The sequence below is a fragment of the Rhinatrema bivittatum genome, chromosome 4 (assembly GCF_901001135.1).
Source record: "Rhinatrema bivittatum chromosome 4, aRhiBiv1.1, whole genome shotgun sequence".
In the NCBI taxonomy this organism is placed as follows: domain Eukaryota; kingdom Metazoa; phylum Chordata; class Amphibia; order Gymnophiona; family Rhinatrematidae; genus Rhinatrema; species Rhinatrema bivittatum.
Genome location: NC_042618.1, coordinates 106,106,214 through 106,133,456, shown reverse-complemented (window position 1 = coordinate 106,133,456; position 27,243 = coordinate 106,106,214). Strand labels below are relative to the sequence as shown.

General features: G+C 43.4%; 1 protein-coding gene across 1 annotated transcript in view; it reads right to left on the bottom strand.

Annotated features, from left to right (window-relative positions):
* RTF1 (RTF1 homolog, Paf1/RNA polymerase II complex component) overlaps nucleotides 1-27,243 on the bottom strand; it is a 209,203-nt gene that overhangs the window by 21,748 nt on the left and 160,212 nt on the right. The window contains exons 14-15 of the mRNA XM_029598616.1: nucleotides 5,132-5,189; nucleotides 4,811-4,888 (exon numbers count right to left, since the gene is read on the bottom strand). Coding sequence (XP_029454476.1) covers nucleotides 4,811-4,888; nucleotides 5,132-5,189 — 136 coding nt within the window. The remainder of the gene's footprint in view (nucleotides 1-4,810; nucleotides 4,889-5,131; nucleotides 5,190-27,243) is intronic.

Here is a 27,243-nt window from a genome sequence, read left to right as displayed (position 1 = left end):
GCTGGGTTGAAGGGGAAATGAGGTATATGGGGATTAAAATTCCAGCTGATGTAGGCAGAATTTATGATGCCAATGTTTATTTATTTAATTTTTTTTTAATATACCGATGCTCAAGACCAAGTCTTATCGTACCGATTTACAATAGAACTAGGGGGAAAACCAATTAACATCACTATAGAAGGCAAAGTTACAAAAAACAGGGAGCATAAGCATGGGCATTAGAAGAGAAGAAGAAGTTGAAGAGTACAATTGGAGAGTAATGTAACAAAATAGGCAGCGAACAATTGATAAACATAGAGTATCTGAATTTTGACGGGAAATTTGTCCTAAGTAGTTTCTAGCATAAATTCCAGAGGGTGAAGGATCAGAGGAGGTAATCGAGGGGGCAAGGTGGGGCAGGGGAAGGGCAGATGTTAAATGTAAAAATGTTAAACCCTTTTTACAGAATATTGGGAGGGGTGTAAAAAAAAAAATTGGCAGGATCTCCCTCTCTCATTTAGAAAAATTAATTTAGTTAAAAAGATGGTAGTCCCTAAATGGTACTGCAGATGCTCCCCATTTGGCTGAGAAAGACAGACATCAGGGAAATGAATAGGATGCTCAGGAATTTTTTTTGCTCAAGCAAGAAAGCGAGGTTACCAATGGGTTTTATGATGAGAACATCAGATCAGGGGGGATTGAAATGCCCTAACTTTCAGTTATATAATCTTGTGTGTATGTTAAGGAACTTACATGATTGGATATTTCAGACATCTTGGTTCTCTCCCTATGATTTGGTGCAGGGCTGGTTGAGGCCTTACTCTCTAAATGCATCGATTCAAATTGCTGAGAGAGAAGCACTGGAAAGCATTAAAGATTATATACTTTTGTCCTCCTGCCGTGCAGCTTGGGTGTTTCTCTGTCAGTTTTTATTACGAGAAGATATAGTCTCCCCATATATTTCAATACAGGATAATCCTCAGTTTATATCTGGCATAGAGAATCAGGTTTTTAGAATGTGGAAGCTAAAAGGTCTAACACAAATGCATCATCTATTCTCTGGAGACCCCAACGTATTACATAGTTTTCAAGAACTTCAATCCAAGTACCAATTACCACAAAGATTTCTTTGCCTACTTACAAGTAAGGCACTATGCTTTTGATCTATTGAAGAACAATCCTGAGTTTTATAAGATTGGGTTATAGGGTGACATTCTAGTTGGAAGTAAGAAAAGAAAAACCTTCCTATACCAGGTTTACTAGGGCCTTGCTTAATGCACAAACAGGAGACCTTCTGATTCAAGTTTTGATAAATGGAATAAACGGCCAAAAATTAAGATGTTGTTTTCAAAAGTTTAATAGAACAGAACATGTGGAATTAAAAGAAAATTTAAATTTCTCTGCCAGGTATATTTATCTCAGGAGAGAGCTTTCCAAGCCACAATTTGCATGTCTCTGAAATGTCAGAAATGTGGTACAGTGATAGGAGACTTTTCATAGTTTCTGGCAATATTCCAAAATCCAGGACTTTTGGTTTCAAATACAGGCTTATATAGAGTCTATCTAGAAGCTACCTTTACCTTCTGACCCAAATTTTTGGCTATTTGGTATATATGACAAAGCCTCTTAATTTGGGGCCTCATAAAGGAGAAATTATACTTACCTAATAATTTCATTTTCCTTAGGATAGACAGATGGATTCAGGACCAGTGGGTTAGTCACTTCTGCCAGCAGACGGAGACGGAACAAACTGACTTCACAGTATATATACTCCTGCAGTGACATCAGCCTATCAGTATTCCCTTCAAAAGCAACTGTGGACAGACTAACAAAAAACTTGATTAAAACAGACAACCATTAAGTCAATCATTACTGTACTCAACCAATAAGAAACATTGAACTCAGGCAATGAATGTATGTACCCCAATCTAGGGACTGGATGAACACTTACCAGTAATGCCCTGGAACACGTAGCCCCGCAGGAGGACCATCAACACAATCATTCAGCAGCCAAGGGCGGGAAGCTGAGTCCATCTGTCTATACTAAGGAAACAAAATTCAGGTAAGTAGTAATTTCTCTGTTCCTAGCATGTAGACAGATGGACTCAGAACCAGTGGGATGTACCCAACTGAGCTCCTGCAACAAGGAGATCACACTGCAGGTCACCAGGCAACTCTCTTCCTGAGACTTGGCTCAAATCAGCCAGTCATCCAAATACGGGTGTACCATGATCTCATTTCTTTTCAACACCGCTGCTAACCACCATGACCTTGGAAAACGTTCTGGGAGTGGTGGCTAGACCAAAAGGCAGCACCCGAAACTGATAATGGCGCCCCAGCACCGCAAAACGCAGAAAAAGTTGGTGTGCCAAATGGATAGGAATATGAAGATAGGCCTCGGACAGATCCAGGAAGGTCAGAAATTCCCAACTGCATGGCCATTATCAATGAGCATAAGGTTTCCATGTGAAAATGAGTCATCTTCAAATAATGGTTGACACTTGAGATCCAGGATGGGACGAAAGGAGCCCTTCTTGGGCACAACAAAATTAATGGAATAGCGCCCCTTACTTTGAGACATAACCACAGCCCTCAACCGGAGGAGCCTTAGAAGCATAGATTCCACTGTGTGCTTCTTCTGTGGGGAGTGGCAAGGAGACACCATGAACATGTCCTGAGGAATACTGCAAAATTCCAGTGCATATCCTTTTTGTATCTCCTCCAGGACCCACTGATCTGATGTGATCTCGGCCCACCTCTGATAAAAGAGAGAGAGAGAGAGATGTCCCCCTATCTCTTGTTCCCAAAGGTGGGTCTGCAAACCTTCATTGGGAAGCTTGGAAAGATTTGCCCGTGAGCCCGCTCCTCTCTTGGGCTGTCTGGGACGAAAGGACTGAGACCTACCAAAAGGCCGAGTCCTCTGAAAGATTGACCCTCTGTAGGGAAGAAAATGCTTGGAACCCCAGAGACGACGACTCACCCCAGAGAGGCGCTGCAAATGCTTCTTTATCCTCTGGCAACTGAGGGACCCGGAGATTCACCCCACTTACTGGCCAATTTCTCCAACTCTCTTCCAAACAAGAGCAAGCCTTTAAAGGGCATTTTTATAAGATTAGCCTTGGAGGCAGCGTCTGCTGACTAATGTCGCAACCATAGTTGACTCCTCGCCACTATCACCAAAGCCACTCCTCTGGCCAAGGTATGGACCAAATTGCAGCCCGCATCAATGGGTTCCATAACCGCTCTGGAACTCATTCTAGAATCAACTTCCTGAGAGAGAAGCAGACAAGATCATGCCACTAGGGCACAACAAGAAGCTATCAGTAAATTCATCATCACTGCTTCAAAGGCTTAAGGATAGCTTCAATCTGCCTTTCAGGCACATTCTCTAGGGTCGCTCTTCCCTCCACGGGGATAGTAGTCCACTTAGAGACAATACAGACCAGCTCATCCACTTTTGGAAAACAAACACTCCCTCACCGCTGGATCCAGGAGGTACAGGCCTTCCAATGTTCAACTCCCTTTGAAATTTGCTCCAGTGTCCCATTCAAAATCAATCAATTCTTTAATGGCATCCATAACAGGGAAAAAAAACAAGAGGCTATGAGAGGAAAAAATGACCCGACTTGGTGCCGTCAGAAGGCATCATCATCTTGTGTGGTTTGTTTGTTGTGCTTGTCCATTGAGAAACAAAAGTCTTCTGTAATCCACACCTGGGAACTTTTGATTTCCAAGCGCCCTGAGATTGTCATGAATTAGGAGGAGGAGAGGAGGGGGATTTTGCTTGCAAACTTTCTCCTCTCTCCCTCACATAGATGCTTAATCACACATACACTCACACTCTTACTCACTTTCCTTTCTCCCACCTCCCTCCCCAGAGGAAAACAGAGCAGCAACAGACTCTTCCTCCAGCCCCCAAAAAAGGAAGAATCCTATATGGCTGCGGGGGATGCTGCTGCTCCTTTTTCTGCTCTTGGCCCACACTACTCTTCCTGCTGATTAATTGGGACTGGGGCTGATGTTGCTCTTATTTCTAACCGTGATATGGCTTCTCCTCTTTCCCACGCACAGGTCCACTGCATACCACTTCCTCTTCTAAGTTACACAGGCAGCAAGGAGGAGAGGCCATGCTGCTGCTACTGCCACTGCCCCCAAATGCTTCCACTAATTCTGCTGTCGCATTCCATCTGGGTTGTAAGCATTTTCAAACCCAGGTGGAAGAGTTCTTCAAGTCTTGCTGGGCAGAAGATGGGGCAGGAAGAGCAGCTGGGCCAGCAAGAGACTGGGAAACATGGTACTATGCCGGCAAACGATGGCGACACACCTGCCTGTGCTTTGTGACACACAGGTTGAGAACTACTGCTAGAGACCATTACCAATACTTGTGAAATGATGAACAGATGTAATTCCAGAATACACACCACTTTGAAGCAAACCACCACTTTCATTCTAGGGGGAATAAATCTGGACCCTGGGAACAACCACCAGCTCAACAAATACTGCATTCCAGTTCATCTACAGTTTTTTTCTGCAACGGATCTAGTAATATATATGCAGATCAGTGCTACTCATTTCATCATCTAAAAGGACTGCTGCAGTGGGCCAAGTTCCACTTCATTTGGTCTCTACTACTCTCAGTACAATTACTACTTCAGGGTGACATAAGGAAAGACTGCACTGTCACTTGGAAATACCTTTAATAATCTTCATACTCCAGTTTTCCACCTAGATGAGTCTACATTAGCCCAGGCCTTGTTGCACATCAATGAATGTGCAGTGGATCCCATCATGCTTAAACTGCTAGCTATAGGTTTCTGGTAGATGTACGTACATTGGAGACCATGGTAGGTTTACATTGCCGCCTGGTAAAGGGATCCATCTGCTGGTGCTTCATGCTTTGACTTTCAGCCTACAGAGAAGAAAAATCTGTTAAAACTAAAGCTTCCATTGCAAAAATGTATCTTATTTCTAGCCCCTACAATATTATCACCAATTCTGACCCAGACCCATCTTGTTGGCCAGCAGCCTCCACTATAAAGTTAAAACAAAAAAAAAAAACCCAAAAACATTTTACTGGTTAGAATATAAAAAGATTTCAACACCTTAAAAGCAGATGAGTGCATTGTCAAAGGACAAAGTGGCAATCACGTACCACAAGAGCCTTCTCCGATTCTACTATGTTCCACTCTCGATTCCTCTGGTTTATGTAACTGCAGAAAGGGGAGAAAAACGAAGAGATAAGCAATTGTACTCCATGGGCTCCATCACTTTGGACTAAACTTCCGTTTGAAGCCTAGTTGGAAACTACTTAAAATTTAGGACACTTATGAAAACATTTCATGAAGGTTTTTTTTCTATTTTTAATGAATTTTACAAATAAAACAAGAATAAATTTGTACCAGAATAAAGGGATATGCATCGAAGCATTACATAAGAAAAACAAACAGAAATAAGCATATCATTGTGATACACATCTCCAAACAACAGGAAAAAGGGGGAAACCCAGAAACTAGACAGCAAAAGTTACAATGTAAAAGGTAAAAAGAAAACTATGAGAGATTACCCAACCACTTGACATCTTGTTCAGCCGAAAACCTATTTAGGAGTGTTCCCTAGGCATGGGAGTGAAGGAATATCCGCAATTGTGAAGGTTAAAAAAAATAGAATTAAGATATTGGGGGGAGGGGGGGGGGGAAGCAACGTCACGGATGAGGATGGAAGCCTAACCTGCGAGCTCCCGCTGCCACCCCTACTAATCTGTCTGAATCCGTGCTAAATATACCTCCGTTCCCACTAGGTCACCATTGCTAGTACAATTAAATACCTGAACATGACTGCCAAGAAGAAAAATGTGGACCTTCAGTGTTTTTCATACAGTAAGGAGGGGAAACACAGTACTGAGGATCGGGAGGAGGGTGCAGGCAATATTCAAGAAGGCGCCGACTCGATTGCCCTGAGCACTAGACAGATATAATTTCGGATCCCCCGAACCAGCCTAGTTCGGAACACCCAACAAGGACTGAATTTAGGGAGTGGTTTGCGAGTCTGAGAGCCAACATAAAATCATATTGGCAGGAGATGTTATCCCACATGGAGGAGATGAGAGAGGAGATGAGTTGCTGACAACGATGGGCCACATAATAGATGAGCTGGAAACGAGACTCGAATGTCAGGCTGAACTAGCTAAAAATAAATCAGCTTGCGAAGAACTCCAATTGGATAACCTACAATTAAAAATGAAACTCGGGGGTGAACTTTAAGCTAATGTAACTACAGTCATGAGATGCTCCCAAATTTTAGTGTTTTTTTTTTATTGTGGGAGGCAACTTTAATGTCACACTTTCCCCATCAATCGACACGTCTAAAGGACACTCCTCTACTGCCAAGTCCCACATACGAGCACTCAAAGCTTTTATGGCTGAGTTTTATTTAGTGGATGCCTGGAGGGTCACATCCTCATTCACGCTCCTACTCTTACTACTCTAAAGTACATGACTCATATTCTAGAATTGATTATCTTATGGTCGACAAATCTCTTTATCACCTACTCCAGAAAGCTGAAGTGGGCATCATTACATGGTCTGACCACGCGCCTATCTCTATTGACCTCCGAATGCATGGGAAGGAGCAGAGTCGCCGATTCTGGAGATTAAACAACTCCCCTCTACATGACATCCCCTAAACTAAAGATATCTCCCAAATCATTTTAGACTATTTTCAAATGAATGCAGAGTCTGTACAATCCCGATTGTGGTATGGGACTGTTTTAAAGCCTATATACGTGGGTATTTTATATTTTATTTTAAGATTTTATATACCGACAACCGTTTGCACATCGTATCGGTTTACATATAACTTGAAACTATGATAGCATGAGTATCATTTAGGCATGGCCTTTACAAAGAACAAGGAAAAACATGAAAACAGTTAAAGAATAAACGAGGATGCAGCTCAACTGGGAAAGGGGGAATAATACTTATAAAAAGAGAGACTATATACAAGATTTGGATACACGTTCATTGTAAAACAACGAGCTTTGGGGGGGGGGGGGAAGGGGGGAAGATTGAATAAGCTAAGGTGACACTAATTAACAGAGAAATTTACATAAGGTATAAAATATAAACAGCAAACATCCAAAAATTCGGAGAAATTGGAAAGTCGGGAGAGACTTCGACAGTTCTTCAGTGTTATCCATCATTATGCAGAGAGGTATTTAGCAATTAGTCAGAGGGAGTAGATATAGACGGATAGGTTTGTAGGAAAAGCCAGGTTTTAAGGTTTTTTTTTTTAATTTGGGTGTAGAGGTTTCAGTGTGTAGGTCTGGGGGGGCATGGAATTCCATAGGGTGGGGCCAGCGAGGGAAAAAGCTCTGTTTGTTGTGGAGATGAGTCTGGTAGATTTAATCGATGGCGTGCGGAGAGATCCTTGGAGGGTGGAGCGGGTTGGCCTTGTGGAGGTGCGAGGAAGGAGTGGAGGGTTGATCCAGTGGGAGTGTTCCTTTGTAATACTTTTGTGAATGAGGGTAAGAGTTTTATATAGGATTCGTGACCGTATTGGTAGCCAATGTAGTTCAATCAGAGTTGGTGTAATGTGATCCTTCTTTTTAGAATTCGTGAGGATACGTGCTGCAGCATTCTGTAGGAGTTGTAAAGGTTTGGTGTGGGTAGTAGGGAGGCCAAGCAGAAAAGCATTACAGTAGTCTATTTTGGAAAAGATAATAGACTGCAGTATTGTACGGAAGTCAGAGAAATATAGCAGGGGTCTAAGTTTTTTAATAGTTTGTAGCTTAAAGTAGCATTCGCTGAGGATAGATTTAATAAAGGGTTTAAAGGTGAGCTGGTTGTTGATCAGAACACCCAGGCTTCAAGAGTTGGTGGGAAGGTAGAGGAAGAGAAGGAGGGAGGAATTGGGGGTGAAGGGTGTTTGTTAGAGATAAGGAGTTCAGTTTTTTGGGGGTTGAGAGCCAAGTGCATGCTGGTAAGAAGCTGGTTGATAGAGGAAAGGCATGCTTCCCAATTTTGGAGAGCAGTAAGAAGGGAATCTGTGAAAGGGAAAAGAATTTGCACGTCATCTGCGTAGATGAAGTGTTTGATACCAAGGTTGGTAAGGAGAGTGGTGAGAGGGAGCATGTAAATGTTAAACAGGGTAGAAGAGAGAGAGGAGCCTTGGGGGACACCATGGTCAAAGCTGACAGGGTTGGATTCTTTGTTATCAGTGATGACAGTGTAGTGACGATTTTGTAGGTATGATTTTATCCAGGAGAGAGCAGTTCCAGAGATTCCAATACTGATGAGGATGTTGTGTTAACAGTATCGAAAGCTGCAGAGATATCTAGCATGGCAATGAGGTAGGAATTGCCGGCATCCATTCCTTTGATCACAATGTCTGTTAGGGAGAGGAGTAAGGTTTCAGTGCTGAGGTGTTTCCGAAAGCCATATTGTGTGGAGGGAAGGATATTATGTTGTTCTAGGTAGTCGGATAGGCGAGAGTTGACTAGTTTTTCAAGGACTTTGGAAAGGAAAGGGAGATTGGAAATGGGTCTGAAATTGGATAGGTTAGCGGGATCAAGGCTGGGTTTTTTAAGGATGGGCTTGACCACAGCTTGTTTTAGAGTGTTGGGGACCGTGCCTTGTTCCATGGAAAGGTTAAGGATTTTAGAAAGAGGTTTAGCTATAGTTTTGGGAATAGATAGTAAGAGTTTGGTAGGTATCGTTTCAGAGGGGTGGGAGGAAGGTCTCATCTTATTTAAGATGTTTTCTATTTCAAGGGAGGAGGAGAGTTCAAAGGATGAGAGTGAAGCAGAAATGTTGGTGATGGGAAGTATAACACTGTCAGTGTTTGGAGAGAATTGAGCAGTAAGTGAGGACACTTTGTTTTTAAAGAAAAGAGCCAATTCATTGCATCGTTTTTGTGAAGTGGGTTCTTGGGGGAGTGTTAGTGTGGGTCTGGTGAGGTTAGAAATCATAGCAAAGAGGGCCTTGGCATTATATTGGAAGTGGTGAATTTTTTTTGCATAATATTCTCATTTGGTTTTAAGAATGGCTTTCCTGTAATCGTGCATGAGTTGATAGTAGGCAGTTTTAGTTGCTGGAGAGGGGTGTTTGCACCAGCGTCTTTCTGCTGTTCTGAGGTGGGTTTTAAGATTCTTGAGTTCAGAAGAAAACCATGGTTTTTTGTTAGGATGGGCAGGTTTAATGGTTTTCAGTGAAATGGGGCAGAGTTGGTTTGCAATGTTAAGGGTGATATCTGACCAGAAGGAGACTGCATAGTCAGCTGATGCAAGGTCAAGTAGGTTAGGGATGTCTGAGCATGCTGTTGTGAGGGCATTTAAGGAGCAGGTTTTATGGAATTGGAAGGATTGAGGCTGAGTGGTAGTAAAGGGGGATGGCAGTTGTAATGCAAGCGTGGTTTTAATGATGGAGTGGTCAGACCATGGGACAGCATGGCATGATGGGGAGTGGATAGTGTTAATAGTTGAGTTGGTGAAAATAAGGTCTAAGGTGTGGCCGGCCTTATGGGTAGGAGAGTGAATGATTTGGGTAAAGCCCATTGCTTCAAGGGAGGAGGTGAAAGCTTCACAAGCTGGAGATTGCAGGTTTGAGTCAACATGGAGGTTGAAATCGCCAAGGAGCATGGTCGGGAGGTCCGGGGAGAGTGAGTCAGCAAGGAATTCGATAAGTGAAGAGGAGTCTTTCTCTAGGAGTCCGGGGGGGTGTAGATAAGGCAAATTTGGAGAAAATTTGATTTGAACAAGCCGACTTCGTATTGGTTGGGAAGGATGCATTTTAGGGGTGTAAGTTTGAATTCTTTTTTTGCGATGAGGAGTAGTCCTCCTCTTTTCTTTTTGCGGGGAATAGAGAAAATATCAAATATCAGAGGGAAGCTGATTGATAAGGGAGATATCAGAGGGTTTAAACCATGTCTCAGTTATAGCACAGATTTTGGGCTTGGAATCAGTTAGGAGGTCATGGAGTAAATGAGTTTTCTTTTGAAGAGACTGGGCGTTGAAGAGGAGTAGCGTGATTAGGGAGAGGCCTAAGAATTGAGTGAGGGGGGATATCAGAATAGGAGTAAGTCGTCTTTGCAGCGGGGTGGGCGGGTTGGAGGAGGGGAAGAGATATTTTGAGGGGTATCTTCTCTGATTGGAGATAGGACAGTTACAGGAGAGGGATGACATTCTTGGAGGTATGAGGGGCAGAGAGTCGAGGATACAGAACACTGTGAGACAATCAATGAAAAGAGCAGTTGGTCAAAAAATATTACTGGACGCTTTGGAGGACGCACGAAGGGGCGCACAAAGGAGCAGGCCCCTTTGTCGCGCTCCTTTGGTGCGCTACGCCAGGAAGCGAGAGGCCCTTTAAATCTCCGAAGGGTCGCGGATCGAAGACGTCACCTCGGCACCTGGAGCGCGATAGGCTGTTGCGGTGCCGGATAGGGAGCAGGGCCCGATGGAGAGGAGGGCCGACCAAGAAAAGCCTGGTGGTCGGCGGGGGAGCCCGTGTGGGGTAAGAGCGGAACAAAGGAGGCCTTACCCCGACGGGCTTTCAGCGCCGACCGCGCAGGCCCAGTTCACTGCTGCCCACTCGTTCCGTCTCTGGGGTCCGTTGAAGTCCAAAAGAGCGACATCGGGAAGCGAGAGGCCCTTTAAATCTCCAACGGGTCGCGGATCGAAGAAGTCACCTCGGCGCCTGAAGCACGAGAGGCTGTTGCGGTACCGGTGCAGGATAGGGAGCAGGGCCCGATGGAGAGGAGGGCCGACCAAGAAAAGCCTGGTGGTCGGCGGGGGAGCCCATGTGGGTTAAGAGCGGAACAAAGGAGGCCTTACCCCGACGGGCTTTCAGCGCCGACCGCGCAGGCCCAGTTCACCGCTGTCCACTCATTCCGTCTCCGGGGTCCGTTGAAGTCCAGATCATTGTCCGTTGATATCCAGATCATCATATCTGAAGGAGGAAAAAGTTAACTCGCTCACACCTCAGGAAACAAATTTCCCTTCTCACACGTCAGCATATACAAAATAAATTCCCAAAAACATTAGACATTTGCTAAGGCTCATGAAGACCTGCAAAGGTTAGACCTGGATCACATAGCTCACACCTTGGCTCTGATGCGACAAGAACACTTTGAGGGAGGAAACAAAGCAGGAAAACTCCTGGCCCACAAACTTAAAAAAATTACCTATCAAAATCACATTCTCAAAATTAAAAACGAACTGGGCCAGATAGAATCAACCAACTCAGCTATCACACATCAATTTCTTAAATTCTACCAAACCCTTTATGCAGCTGAGCCTCACATCACCCAAACAGCCATAGACCAGTATTTACGATCGGTCCCCCTCCCAAGCCTTACCTCAGAAACGGCTAAACTTCTCAATGCCGAAATTACCACAGCTAAAATACTGGCCGCTATAAAAAACTTGAAAACAGGAAAAGCCTCTGGCTCAGATGGGCTAACAGCTAAATTCTATAAAACATTTGGCCCCCAAATTGTCATCCCATTGCTAAAACATTTTAACTTTCTTCGCAAAGGAGGTACACTTTTACCAAATTCCAATCTGGCAAGTATTACCATAATAGCCAAGCCGGGTCGAGACCCCGCATTATGTGCATCTTACCAACCCATCTCACTGAAACTTAGACCTAAAATTACTGGCCAAAGTCTTAGCCGATAGACTGAACTACTTTATAGCTCAAATCATACACGCCAACCAGGCTGGGTTATCCCAGGTCGAATGGCTAGCAATAATGTACGCAAGATCATAAATACCCTATGGGGCACTACACAACAACAATCACCCACCCTGTTGGCCATTGATGCAGAAAAGGCCTTTGACATGGTTCACTGGTCCTTTTTCTCTTTAGTACTCTCGAAATGATGCATTTTGGAGACTCTTTTCTTAACTGGTTACGAGCCCTCTACAGCTGCCCTACCGCTTGCTTAAAAATAAACTGAGGACATTCCGCTCCTTTCCAATACAACAAGGAACCAGGCAGGGGGTCCCCTCTCCCCTTCCCCATTTTCCTAGAACCTATGTCCACCCGAATTCGGCTCAATCCTGTAATACATGGTTTTACCCTAGCTTCCCAGACTTATAAAATGTCGCTCTTTGCAAACGACACAGTAACCTGTCCTGAACTCTCCCTACCAGAGATAGAATGTGAGCTCGCCCACTTTAGTGCGGTCTCCGGCTTCAAAATTAATTGGGACGAGTCGGAAATCTTGAATAAATCCTGTACCCCACAACTGGAGTCCAAACTGAAACTTTAAATGGGCAGCCACGAGAATTAAGTATTTGGGAGTTTATATTGGTAAAAAGATATCCGATCTCTATTTAATTATACCCCTCATATATAAAATAGACTAACACCTAGTTAAATGGGATTGTCTTCCATTGACTTGGCTTGGACGTCTGGCTACTATCAAAATGAATATCCTTCCTAGATTTCTTTACCTTTTCCAAACACTACCAATAGCCATACCCAATGCCACACTGAAGTCTTGGCAACAGAAGTTGTTACGTTTCAATGGAGTATTAGGCCACCCAGGGTGTCCCGAGCGGGGCTATATCAAGCTAAAGAACAGAGGGGTCTGGGCCTACCAAACTTATAGGCCGATACAGTACAGTGCGCTCTGATGGAGCACACTGTTAACCTGCCCTTGGACGCACGTTTTCCCTTACCCCTTATTCAGTAAGGGGAGGAAAACGCACATCCAACCCGCGGCACCTAATAGCACCCTCAACATGCAAATGCATGTTGATGGCCCTATTAGGTATGCCCGCACGATACAGTAAGTAAAATGTGCAGCCAAGCCGCACATTTTACTTTAAGAAATTAGCTGGCCGAAAACCGGACGCTCAATTTTGCCGGCGTCCGGTTTCCGAGCCCGTGGCTGTCAGCGGGCTCGAGAACAGACACCGGCAAAATTGAGCTTCGGCTGTCAAACCCGCTGACAGCTGCCACTCCGGGCTAAAAGGAGGCGCTATGGACGCGCTAGTGTCCCTAGCGCCTCCTTTTGCCTGTTTCTACCGCACCACCTAATTTAAACACCGAATCGTGTGCACCGGTGAGTGGCCGGTGCGCGCGCCGGGATAGCGGGCGTTTGTCCGCTCTCCCGCGGACTTTACTGAATCGGCCTGTTAGTATGGTATTATGTGGCTGCTCAATTACGTCCTATCATTGATAGGCATCATAAACAGGATGCTAAGCAATGGGCCCAGATGGAACAGGTGTGGATACAGGAAATGCTACTTGAGTCACTGATATGGCAACCCCACCGCTCATGGCAACAACCACCAGACACTCTCTGCACGTATGGTTCGCATGGAAAAGTAAATTAGTGGGACATGCATCTTATTTCTCTCAGACTTCTCTATTCCATAATTCTTTTTACACCATGTAAATCAGCCCACACCTTTCAGAGATGGAAAGATAGGGGAGTCACACAGATAAAGCATTGTATCTCACATAATACTTTTCACACTTTTGATAATTTGCAATCTCTGTACCATATACCTTCTGTTGAATACTTCTCTTATATGCCAATTAAACACTTTTTATTATCTCTTGAGAGAAAAGGACTCCTATATTGCGAGGGGACTCTTTTTGACTGATTCTGCTCGGATTCTTGGCTTCATCGGGGATGGATATAAAAAATATATAAACTAATTAACACCCGACTACCCAACAAACCACCACATATCAGGGCATTGGAGCAGGACTTAGAGTGCAGTTTTACGGCTGATGAGTAGCCTCAAATCTATTCGAGGATCTCCACCGGCTCCGTTTCTACATGGATTGTGGAATCGAACTATAAACTTCTCTTCAGGTGGCACTTCACTCCCCTCAGTCTTCACAAATTCTGTCCCGCTTCAAGTCCTATGTGCTGGCACCAGTGCCTACAGCAGGGTTCATATATGCATATGTGGTGGGAATGCTCTCACATCAAACCGGTATGGCAAGCTATTTCAGATATATTTATGGTTATCTTAAAGACTCCCTGTTTTAAATTACCTAAAATTAAATGTTCTCCAATAATCATATAACATGCCACATACCAAATGTAAAGCACAGATTAAAGAATTTTCCTCTACTCCTGTATTGACCGCGCGGCAACCCCGGATTGAGGAAGTGTTTGCTGGACTAGTGCAGTCGTTGCCGGAGGGAGGGGCCGCTGGTGGAGTCAGCGAAGAGCAGTCGCTGAGCCCCTTGGCCATAGAGACATCTTTGAGCCCCGGGCGTGCCAATTACTCCAGAACCACCACTCGGGAGATTGGAACCTCAGTCAATTACAACTGCTCTGTTGGAGGAAAAATCAGGTAAGCGCCCAGAGAGTGACAAAAATGCACTGCCCTCAGTGAGCACAGGATTAATGGGCTCCAGGGGCCTACCCGAAGCGTAGCATCGAGCTGTGGAAAGAGTCGATCCCTTGAAGGAAGGAGAGGGAGGAGATATACGTGTGGTATGTGAAGCTTCAAAATTTATCTCCCCTAAAGTGACTTTAGAAGAAATTCTGAAGGCAATCTCATCTATGGAGAAATTGATTGCTTCTTTAACATTGATGGTAAGAGAGAGTATTACAAAAAAATCAAATCATAGAGAAAAGAGTTGAGTAAAATGAAAAATCAATGGCTGAATTGGAAAAGAAAGTAGTTGAGATGGAAAAAGTCCAAGGTAATTTGGTAAAATCTGAAAGTCTTCAAATGATAAAGATGGAAAATCTTGAAAATTATATAAGGAGAAACAATATAAGAATTCTTAATTTTCCTAAGATGCGTTTGCTTGCTCATCATGAACTTTTCAGAAGTTATCTCCTTAATATATTAAAAATACCGGAACAGGGATTACCAAAAATTGCTAAAATTTACTACTTGCCTCAACTCGACAGAGTGAAGAACCTTGTGGAACAAAACGAGAAGGGAGAAGTATCGTTTGACTTGACTTCTATTTTGGAAAAGTCTCATGAATTAGTGGTTGAAGAAAGAGGCACGCTGTTTGAGCAACTTGCTACTTCATCTGAAAGAGACTTAATTCTAAGAACGTTTTTTTGTAATCAATCTAAAAATGTTACGGTTACCCGATAAAAATATTTCCAGATATAACTAAGATTATTCAAATCAAGAGAAAAATTTCTGGAAATGAGGAAGTTCAGGCGAGGGGAGCTAAATATTTCCTTTGATTTCTATGCTATTGTATTATAGTATATAGAAGTTCTAGATACATATTTAGAGAACTTGAACAGCTACGGGTATACCTTGATTCCCACTCTAATTAACCTTCAAGGGGGAGTTTTGGCTAATATGAAATGTAACACTGGTTAATTCTGAAGCAAATATGGTTAATATACATGTGTTATACTTTTCCTATAATTCTGATTACATCTTGCCTCCACTATTTCCTATAATATTGACATGAATAGAAAGGAGTGTTTATTATATTACTTCTAATTATTGTTTCATGTTAAACCTCAAACTGTGTCATATTTCTGAACTTTAGATCTGTATATCATTGAAAATTTCAATAAATAGATAAAAAAATTAAAAAAAAAAGACTCCCTGTCAGCTGACCAATGCCACTGTGCTTCTTAATGTACCTGATGATTCTTTTTCCTCTCCCATGCAAACTCTTATCCACCAGTTTTGTACTGCCACAAAAATGGAAATTGCTCTTGCCTGGAAACGCCCCATACCACAGACCTCCTTTGAGATACTGACTCGCCTTGACAAAATCTGCACGTTTTACTGACTCATGGCACTCAAATACCACAAGACGAGGCAGTACGATCTCATTTAGGAACCCTATATGGCATGGAGACAACTTCCCCTCAACGATGACAGTTGATCGGCTGTTCCTCTCTACTGTCTTGGACCATTGCTCTTTTACTTTTTTCCTTTCTTTCTTATTTTTCATACAGATCTATGACCTATTTCAACCTACGGCCTTGCTAGGCTGATATATACTTTTAATGTGTATCATGACGGGGGGGGGGGGGGGACGACACTTTGGTTATGTAAAAAAATGTATTGCCGTACTGTTTCTAATTGCTGCGATGTTTTGCAAGTATATGTTATCAGCAATAAAAATTATAAACAAAAAAATTGAAACTCACCAGTTTAGAGAATAGAGCTAGATGGAGTAAAGCAAAATTGCTTACCTTGTAATAGGTGTTATCCCAGGACAGCAGGATGTAGTCCTCACATATGGGTGACATGAGTAATGGAGCCCTATGTACGGAAAAACTTCTTTAAAAGTTTCTATGAAACTTTTGAATGGCATCGGAGTGCCTACTGAGCATGCCCAGCATGCCATGATATTCCCTGCCACAGGGGTCTCTCTTCAGTCTTGTTTTGTAGCAATAAGCGTTAGCCAAAAATAAAATAATAAAACGTAACGGACCCAACTCCGCGGGGTGGCGGGTGGGTTTCGTGAGGACTACATCCTGCTGTCCTGGGATAACACCTATTACAAGGTAAGCAATTTTGCTTTATCCCAGGACAAGCAGGATGCTAGTCCTCACATATGGGTGAATAGCAAGCTAGAGGCTGAGTCATTTTGTGCTGAAGTAACCGTGAGGTATTGTTGTTGAAATGAATCAGCCGATATCACAGCAGGTTGGATGTAGAAGGAGTTGGGATTATACTGGAAACAAGTTCTTTAAGACGGATTGTCCATATGCTGAATCTTGTCTTCCTTCTTTGTCTAAGCAGTAGTGAGCTGCAAAGGTGTGAAGAGAACTCCATGTTGCTGCTTTACAAATGTCCAGAATCGGCACAGAGCGAAGGTGTGCTACTGAGGCTGACATTGCTCTGACTGAGTGTGCGTTTACTCGCCCTTGAAGAGTAAGGCCTGCTTTTTCATAACAAAATTGAATGCAATCTGCTAGCCATTTTGACAGAGTATGCTTACCCACTGCTTTGCCTGGTTTGTTTGGATCATAGGATACAAACAGCTGACTGGATTTTCTTTGGGCTGTAGTGCGGTTCAAATAGAAGGAGAGCGCACGCTTACAGTCCAACGTATGTAGGGCTCTTTCACCTTGGTGGGAATGAGGCCTAGGAAAGAATGTAAGTAAAACTATTGATTGATTTAAGTGAAATTCCGTGACAATCTTAGGAAGGAACTTTGGATGTGTTCGGAGGACTACCCTGTCATGTAAGAACTTTGTAAAAGGTTCGTATGTGACTAGTGCTTGTAATTCACTGACCCTTCTGGCGGAAGTGATGGCTATGAGAAATACCGTTTTCCAAGTAAAGTATTTAAGGTCACAGGTATTTATGGGTTCAAATGGAGAACGCATAAGCCTGGTTAATACTACGTTCAGGTCCCATGGTGTGCTTGGGGAATGAACTGGAGGTTTAATGTGAGTTAGGCCTCTCATGAATTTACTGACGAGAGGCTGCGTGGAGATCGATGCATCTCCCCACTTATTATGATAAGCTGAGATTGCACTTAAATGTACCCTTACAGATGATGTCTTAAGACCAGAGTCTGAGAGATGGTAAAGGTAATCTAGTAGTGAGGTAGTGGGGCAAGTGAAAGGATCTAAATCTTTCTGAGTGCACCACAGAGTAAACCGTTTCCATTTGTAGGAATAATTCTTTCTAGTGGAAGGTTTACGGGAAGCTATCAGTACTTGAGATATAGCGGATGGAAGGTTGAGAGGTCGTAAGATCAAGCTTTCAACATCCATGCTGTCAGGGACAGGGATTGAAGGTTGGGATGGCGCAACTGACCCTGTTCTTGAGTTATGAGATTGGAAGCTACTCCTAGACGAATAGGATCCCTGACTGATAGATCTAGCAGAATGGGGAACCACACTTGTCGAGGCCAATATGGGGCTATGAGTATCATGGTCCCTTTGTCCTGTTGTAGTTTCACTAATGTTTTGGTTATGAGCGGTATTGGAGGATACGCGTATAACAGGCCTGTATTCCAAGGGCGAGCAAATGCGTCCTTTGGTAGGCTGTTGTGCTGCCGAAGGCGAGAGCAGTAATTGTTCACTTTGTAGTTGAGCTGGGATGCAAAGAGATCTATCGTCGGTTGACCCCAGCGTTGGAAGATTTGGAATGCTATTGTTGGATCCAAGGACCATTCGTGTGGTTGGAACTGACGACTGAGGCGATCCGCTACTGTGTTGTGGATGCCTGCTAGGTAGGTGGCCCGTAGAAGAATTGAGTGTATTAGGGCCCAGTCCCAAATCTGTGCTGCTTCTTGACAAAGGAGATAAGAACCCGTCCCCCCTTGTTTGTTGACGTACCACATGGCTACTGTGTTGTCCGTTTGGATGAGAACAGTTTTGTGTGAAAGGCAGTCCCTTGAACGCATGAAGCGCATAACGTATAGCTCGAAGCTCTAGGAAGTTTATTTGAAAAGAAGCCTCGAGTTTTGTCCACTTGCCCTGTGTCTTTAGATGACCAATGTGTGCTCCCCACCCTAAGGTGGATGCATCTGTAGTCAAGGTCACTTGTGGAATCGGCTGCTGGAAAGGTAGGCCTTTGAGCAGGTTGTTCATTGATGTCCACCAGAGAAGTGCAGATCTGAGTTCTGGAGTTACGCAAACGGGCGTGGACATTTGCTGAGTGGCTTGAATCCACTGAGTTTTCAGTGTCCACTGTAGTAGCCGCATGGTTAATCTGGCCATGGGAGTTACGTGAACCGTGGAAGCCATGTGCCCTAGAAGAATGAGGCACTGGTGAGCTGTAACTTGGGTGTGGTTGCGAAGATCGTGAGTCAACCGAACCAGTGTTTGAGCACGATCTTTTGGAAGAAAAGCCATTGCTAATGTAGTGTTCAGTTCCGCACCTATGAATTGTATGAGATGAGTTGGTGACAGATGGGATTTTTGGTAGTTGATTAGAAATCCCAAGGAGTGCAGCACTTGGATTGTGAGCTCGAGAGAAGTGAGAGCTCCTTCTTTCGATGGACTCCTGATGAGCCAATCGTCCAGATAAGGGAACACATGCACTCTTTGCTTGTGGAGGTGTGCCACTGCGACAGCCATACATTTTGAGAACACTCGTGGTGCAGACGCAAGGCCGAACAGTAGTACCCTGTATTGGAAATGTTGATTTAGTACTCGAAATCTCAGGTACTGGCGATGAGGAGGATAAATGGGAATGTGAGCGTACGCATCTTGAAGATCCAGAGAGCAGAGCCAATCTCCCCTTTGGAGAAGAGGAAGAATGGTGCCTAGGGACACCATTCTGAGCTTTTCTTTCTTGAGAAATTTGTTGAGATTTCTGAGGTCTAGAATAGGACGTAAGCCTCCTGTTTTCTTTGGAATGAGGAAATATCTGGAGTAGAATCCTCTGCCTTTTTGAGGCCCAGGGACTGGTTCTATGGCCCTGGCTCTCAAAAGGGTGGATAATTCTGTGTGCAGAATTATGGAATGTTGATTTATTGTCGAAGATGGTAATGGTGGATTTTCTGTTGGGAGAGTTAGGAAATCCAGTTTGTAACCGTGAGTGGTGATGGATAACACCCACTGGTCGGTGGTAATGGAGGTCCAATAGTTGTGGAAGTACTGTATGCGGCCTCCTACTGGTGCTTCTGGAAATGGGTTGGACTGGCTGCTGCTCTCTGGCGCTGTTCAGAAACCAGAAGTAGTTGTGGTTTGCGGAGGTGGCTGAGGTCTTGCTGGCCTCTGCCTAGGTTGTTGGCGTTGTGTTGGGCGGTTAGCCCTTGGTCTACCTGCTGGGGGATAGTACCGACGTGGACGGTAGTATGGTCGGCGAGTGTCCCGTCTGGGATACTTCTTGGTAGAAGTGTGAGTTTCCTGAGTTTGAGAGGATAATTGCTTTAAGGTTTCGGTGTGGTCTCGTAAGGTTGCCACCGCTTCCTTAATCTTCTCCCCAAAGAGGTTATCCCCTAGACAAGGCAGGTCCGATAAATGTTCCTGAACCTCTGGACGAAGATCAGAGGCCTTCAGCCATGCCCACCTTCTGGCCGCTATGCCGGATGCTGACAAGCGTGCTGCTGTTTCATAGCAATCATAAGTTGCTCGAACTTCATGCTTGCCCGAGTCAAGGCCTTTGTGTACCACATTTTGTAGCGATTCCTGAAACTGCTCTGGAAGGGAAAGCGAGAGCTCCTGAACCTGTTTCCATAGGTTTCGCTGGTATTGGTTCATATAGAGCTGGTAAGAAGCAATCCTTGAGACCAGCATGGAACCCTGAAATATCTTTTTCCCTAGGCTGTCCAGGAATCTGCTTTCTTTCCCAGGTGGTAGGGAAGCATGAGACTTTTACCTTTTTGCCTTCTTTTGTGCAGATTCAACCACCACTGATTGATGAGGCAATTGAGATCTCTGGAATCCTGGAGCAGGTTGTACCAGATAAGTGGCGTCAGCCCTCTTGTTCACGGATGATACAGAACTTGGGTGTTCCCATATTCTGTGCTGTAAATCTTGGAATACCTCATGCACTGGGATTGCCAATAATTCTTTGGGAGGGTCTACGAATTGGAGGACCTCCAAAGTCTTCTGTCTCTCATCTACTTCCGTTTGGATTGCGAAAGGAATAGTCTCCGCCATTTCCCTAACAAAGTTAGTAAATGAGAGGTCTTCCGGTGGAGATTTTCTATGGTCTATTGGAGGAGAAGGATTTGAAAATATCTCTTCGTCCGAAGTAAAATCAGAGGTGGTGTCTCCTGTATCCTGAGGTGGTTCTTGAGGATACAATGGAGTCGGCGAACGAGGCCTAGTAGGTCGTGGTACTCCTGAGGGGCCTGGGACTGAGTCCAATGGTAAACGCCTTGGTAATTCAGACTGTACTGGTACCGGGTCCCGAGGCATCTGCTTCGTAAGGATATCCAAAAGTGAGTCCAGTTTGTTAAGGACTGGCTGTAGCACTGTGACATCCTTAGGAGGAACCGGCGCTGGTGTCGCTGGCACAGAGGAAGGAATCGGTGGCGATGTGTGCGGCATCGGTAACTTTACCGGGAGAGGAATCGACTCCGGTTCCGCTGGCATCGGTGACCTCGGAATCGACGGAATGGGCGTCGATGGTGAAGGCACCGGCATGGATGGTGATGGCACCGGCATGGATGGTGATGGCACCGGCATGGATGGGGATGGCACCGGCATCGATGGTGGAATCGCTTCACGTAGCGCTTGTTGCACCGCTTGACGTATCAGGGAGTCAAGTTCCTCTCGCGCAGCTGATGAAAACAGAGCAGCTGTGGAGGGAGGCGGTGGAGGCGATGCCGACACCCCCTCAGAGCCCTGAGGAGGTTCGGAACCCGGCACCGATATCGGTGGGGAACGCCTTTCAGTAGGCCTTGGAGCCTCTTTCTCCGTTCGGGCTTTCTTAGCCGGAGAGGCCGTACCTGTGGATGTCTCTTCGGTCATCGTATCTTGTCGCCTCCGATGTCGATGGCGATGCTTCTCCTTCTGTTTATCGCTGCCTGAAGTCGATGCTTTTGAGGATATCGACTGGGAAGAGGCCGAGGCATCTCCCGCTTCCGGTTGTTTTTTCTTGAGCAAAAGCTGACGAACGGAAGCCGTTGGAGAGGACTGCGCTGAAGTCGATGCCCGTGGAAGGAGCTGAATGGAAAAAAGTTGTTCCATTTTCTCAGCCCTCAGACGACGACCTTTACTGGTCATTTCAGCACAAGATTTGCACTTTTGAATATCGTGGTCTTTGCCTAAGCAAAGAACACATTCAAAATGCGGGTCCGTAATGGACATTGTTCTTGTGCAGTTTGGGCACTTTTTGAAGCCGGAGGCCATGGCGCCGGACGGCCGTCGACGGCAAAAACCCCCGAAATTATCGCTCCCAGCCAGGAATCGATAACCAAAAAAGTTACCTTTGGTAATAAATTGAAAAACCCCTGCGGCAAACAATTTTTTGATAAATTTTTGTACAAGGTGAAAATCACCTCAGGCTCCTATTAACCCGCGATGCTAACGGCTTCGCGGAAAAAAGAAGACTGAAGAGAGACCCCTGTGGCAGGGAATATCATGGCATGCTGGGCATGCTCAGTAGGCACTCCGATGCCATTCAAAAGTTTCATAGAAACTTTTAAAGAAGTTTTTCCGTACATAGGGCTCCATTACTCATGTCACCCATATGTGAGGACTAGCATCCTGCTTGTCCTGGGATAACTTGCGCTTCCGTGGATTTTCTGAGACTTCAGACCTTCTGGTGCGATTCTGCTAGCATTTATTAACTGTATCCCACCCCGAAACAGATTACGGAGCTTCCAGATATAAAATTAGATAGAGCCCACAGAGCTCTACGCGCTTCTATGCCTAACCGGAGCCAGGACATTGTGGCCTGTTTTCACAATTACACCATCAAAGAGCAGATTGCGCAGGCTGCCAAAGTACAAAATGTATGGAGATGGGAGGAGCAAGATCTCTGTTTATGCGGACTTATCTCAAGCAACATTACAAAACCAATACTCCCTCCAGGAAATAACAGCTTTTCTCAGGAAAGACAACAAAGTATTGATGGCTTCATCCTTTTGGACTTTCCTTCTATATGGAAGGCACTTCACACAGAATCTGCTCTCCGTCCGAAGCACTCCCTATACTTACGCCGCGAAGATTTACCAGCAACCTGATTCCTACCAAACCGCCGAAGTCCTCATCCTCCAGCTCATCTTTTCCGGCCTGGCAAAGAGCAGGGAAAAGAAATAGCAGATACTCAGGGGGATCCCAGCATAGCCAAGGATCATCCTGAATGCTGAGCACAGAAGAACATCATATGCATCCACACCGCAATGGCTCAGATTACCCACAATCAGATCGAAGCTTTGATTATTTCCTTCTCTCCATGTGGCTTCTAACTTCCTGCTAATTATCGAAGGATGTTTAATATGGTACTTTATTGGTTATATTGCAATACTTTCAATTCCCTATTTGGGGGCCGGGGGGATCTCATCTTCGTCTAGGATGGCAACACCCCCCAGGAAAGTGCAAGATACTAGCCTGCAAGGAGGAAAATGCAGGCACATTTCAGTCAAAAGGGGATAAAGGCAGTCCCCAAGGGTACAGTTCTGCATACTGGCTTTGTAACATGTTTCTTCTGAATAACATCTTGTTTATCACAGGGTTCTCTACTGAAGGATTTGTTTTTTTTAATCTTCCCTATCTTTCTTGTTTCTGGCACTATAATTTTATTTATTTTATTTGTGAGTTTTTCTATACCGAAGTTTGGTACAAGCCCTTCACTCTGGTTTACAATTGTAACAACTTTTACAGAAATAACGTCAATATTGATAACAAAATCACTCCGCATTGGTACTGCTGTTGTCATAATATGATACCTATTGCAGAACTGGTTTCCATATTCTAAATTATAATCTCATAACAGAAAAATGTCTAAACTTCGTATTATATCTATAAATGTTAAAGGTTTAAATTCCCCACAGAAGAGGAGTTTCTGTTTAGGGAACTCGATATCAATATGCCAGAGATAGTGTTCATTCAAGAGACACAACTTTCAAGGAGATATGAACACCTTATGCGTTTGCCCAAATATGGCCGACAGTACTATTATCCCTAATAATAAATCCGCGAAATATACTGGGGTTGGTATTTTGTTTTTGAAAAACAAAATTTTTATTTGAATGCTCTTTCTGTCTTACGGATCCATTGGGTAGATATCTCCTACTACAAATCAAGGTGAATGGGATTCTTTATACTTTGGTTAATATTTATGCCCCCAATAGAGATCAGGCTATTTTTGTTTGATCATTTTATTTGTTTGTTTGTTGAGTTTTATATACTGTCATTCAGTAGAGCCATCATAACGGTTTACAAAAATATACATTTTTCTTAGCAGTTGTGCAACAGAAAAAACAATGTGAATGTTATACATTTTCTTAGCAGTTGTGCAACAATAAAAAACAATTTGAACAATATCAGAAACAAGCATATCAAGTCCAGAGAGCATTATTAGGTTGGAAGAGGAGGGTATGTAGTTCAGGGTGAAGAGAATGTATTAAGAGGTTTATAACAGAGTTCAGTTGAGAGTTGGAATGATCAGATGTCTGAGGGTCAGTGCAGAATTTGCAGAACATTAGTGTTTTTAGGTCATGTTGGGTTCTCAGGAATTTAGGTAGGGTGTTCCAAAGTTTAGGTGAAGCAATTGAAAAGGCTCTTTCTCTTGTGGTTGCCAGATGTGCATCTTTGATAGGGGGAATGTTTAGGTAGCCTGACTTATTAGATAGTAGGTTTCTTGGAGGATTTTGAGGGATTATGTTTAGGGTGTTAAGACCTTGATGATCATTGTTTAGAATTTTGTGGATTATGGTCATTGATTTGTAAGCAATACGTGCAGTAATAGGGAGCCAGTGAAGTGAGGTCAATATTGGTGTTATGTGTTCATTTCTTTTTGTTCCAGTTAGGACTCTGGCGGCTGAGTTCTGCAGTATTTGGAGTGGTTTGAGGGATGAAAAAGGTATTCCAATTAGTAAGGAGTTGCAATAGTCGAAGGTGGAGAAGATAAGAAGTTGAAGTACAGTTCTGAAATCATAGGGGTTGAGAAATGGTTTCAGGTGTCTTAGGGTTAGGAGTCTGTGGTATCCTTCTTTAGTTTTATTTGCTATGTGGTTCTTGAAAGAAAGTTCTTTATTAATGATAACTCCAAGGTTCCTGGTGTGGGTGGTAGGGAGTATAGTTATCATTTGTTTGTCAAGTATTGTCAGGGGTGGCGGAGTTGGATTGGGTTTTTTATCCATGAGTATTATTTCAGTTTTATCAAAGTTGATTATGAGTTTCAGGGAATTTAGGAGATGTTTGATTGAGATAAGTAGTTCTGAGGTTTTCTTGTAGGTGTCTTCAATCGAATTTTGTATGGGAATGAGGAGCTGAATGTCATCAGCGTAGAGGAAGTGTGTGATTTCATATTCTTTTAGTAGTTGGCAAATGAGGAGAAGGTATATGTTGAAAAGGGTGGCTGATAAAGCTGATCCTTGAGGGACTCCGGGGTTGAGGTTGATTATTTTTGATAGGTTGTTGTTAATACTTGGTATGTTCGAGCAGATAAATAGGAAGAAAACCAATGTAAGGTATTGCCAGTTAAACCAATTTGGGATAGTCGCTCCAATAGTATATTGTGGTTCACAGTGTCGAAGGCGGCTGAAAGGTCAAGAAGAATGAGCAAGTATTTTTCACCTTTGTCAAAGCCTCTTATAATAATGTCATTTAGAGAGATGAGGAGAGATTCTGTGTTTAGGTTTTTTTCTAAAACCATATTGGGATGGAGGTAGGATGCTGTTTGTCTCCAGATAGTCATCTAGTTGAGTGCGTACGACTTTTTCAATGGTTTTGGCTATGAACTAAAGTTTTGATATGGGTCGGTAGTTGGAAAGGATTTCCGGATCTAGGTTGTTCTTTTTAAGGATTGGTTTGATGACAGCAGATTTGAGGCATTTGGGGGTAGTTGCCTTCGGTCAGTGATAAATTGACAATTTTGGAGATGGTTTTTGATATGGTAGGTTCAATTGATTTGAGGGTTGTTACTGGGATGTTGTCTAATGGATGGCTGGCGGGGTTCATTTTATTTATTATAGATTGAATTTCAATGGTGGAGTCAGTGTCAAAGTTTGACCATGATGAGGTTATCTTGTTGTTGGTTATGTTGGATTGGATTAGATGAGATATTTTGTTGTTGAAGAAATCAGCAAAGTCATCACTTCCATGTTTGGTGCATGAAGACTCTTGGGTGGTTTTGGTAAGTTTCTGAACTATTGCGAATAACATTCTGGGGTTATGATGAAATTTGGAGATTTTGTTGGAGAAGAATTCCTTTTTCGCATTGTTGATATTTTTATATTGAGCTAAGTTGCTCCGATAATTATTTAGTGTGGTAGTATTTTTGTTTTTTCTCCATTCTCTTTCTTTTTTTCTGAGTACGCGTTTGGCAGTTCTGATATTTTCGTTATACCATTGGTTGTTGTGTTTGGGTTGTTGTTTAGCCTTTGTAATAATGGGATTGATGTTGTCTGCAACTTGTTTTGTTATGTTTAGCCATGATGAGGTAGCGTTTTCGGAGTTAGACATATTGATGTTGTTTAATTTGGATTGAAGAGTTTTTTGTAAAAGTTCTATGTTGAATGGTGGACGGTAGGATATTTTGTTTGGGGTGATTTGAGGAGGTTTAATATTGAGGTTGGTATGTAAGTTAGCTTGGATTAGATGGTGGTCGGACCAGGGTATCTCTGTGTTGTGGGTAGAGAATGATTTCCAGATTTCAGTGTTGACAAAAATGAGATCAATTGTGTGGCCTGCTTTATGAGTTGGAGATTGGATTATTTGCTCTAGATATAGAGTTGAGAGTGCATCAATGATAGTTTGGCAGGTTTTTGAGTGAGTTGGTAAGTTGAAATGAGTGTTGAAGTCACCAAGTATGATTATGGGTTTGTTGAGGGAGATGTTGTTCATAATATATTCAATTAGAGGTGAGCAGTTTTTATCGAGTGCTCCTGGAGGACAGTAAATGAGGCATATTTGAAGTTTTGGTGAATCAAATAAAGCAATTTCAAATCGTGGAGGAATGTTAGATGGGCGAAGTGTTAGTTGCAGGCTTTTTTTTTTTTTTTTAAGATATAAGCATTAAGCCACCTCCTTTTTTTTTATTTTTTCTGGGGATTGAAGAGGTGTTGTAATCTTGGTTGGATAGTTTGTTTATTAGAACGGAGTCTGTGTTTTTGAGCCAGGTTTCCGTAATTGCAATGAAATCTGGTTTGTGGTCACTGAGTAGGTCATTTTTTTTTTTTATTATAGAACGAGTATTGATGAGTATGAATGAGAGAAGCATATAGTTTGAGAGTTGGTTATGTGTGTTTTTGTAGTTTATTGGTTGATTTAGTTTGTGTGGAGGTTTCAAGGATGAATATTTCTTAGAGGATGTAGGTTGATTGTTTGGAGATGATATCTTGTTGTTCATCTTCATATCTTTTTGAGATTTTGAACTGAAAGTTGATTGAGATAGCAATATGAGAGTATAGCTTGCTTTTTAAAGGCAGTTAATGATGCAGTTTTTTTGGTTTTTTTTATTTAGTGTTTGGGAGGAGCGGGTGGAGAAGGCAAGGTTAAGGAAGGGGGTGTCTGAGGGCTGCGCGAAGGGGCGCGCAAAGGCGCCTGCTCCTTTGGATGCGATCCTTCGGCGCACGGCGCATGATCTTCATCAAATCATATTGCAACATAGTGCAGGATTATTAATTGTGGGGGGCGATTTCAATATAGCCTTCTTGCAGTCTCTCGATACATCTAAAGGTCACGCACATATAGCAAATTCACATAACATTGCCCTCAAAG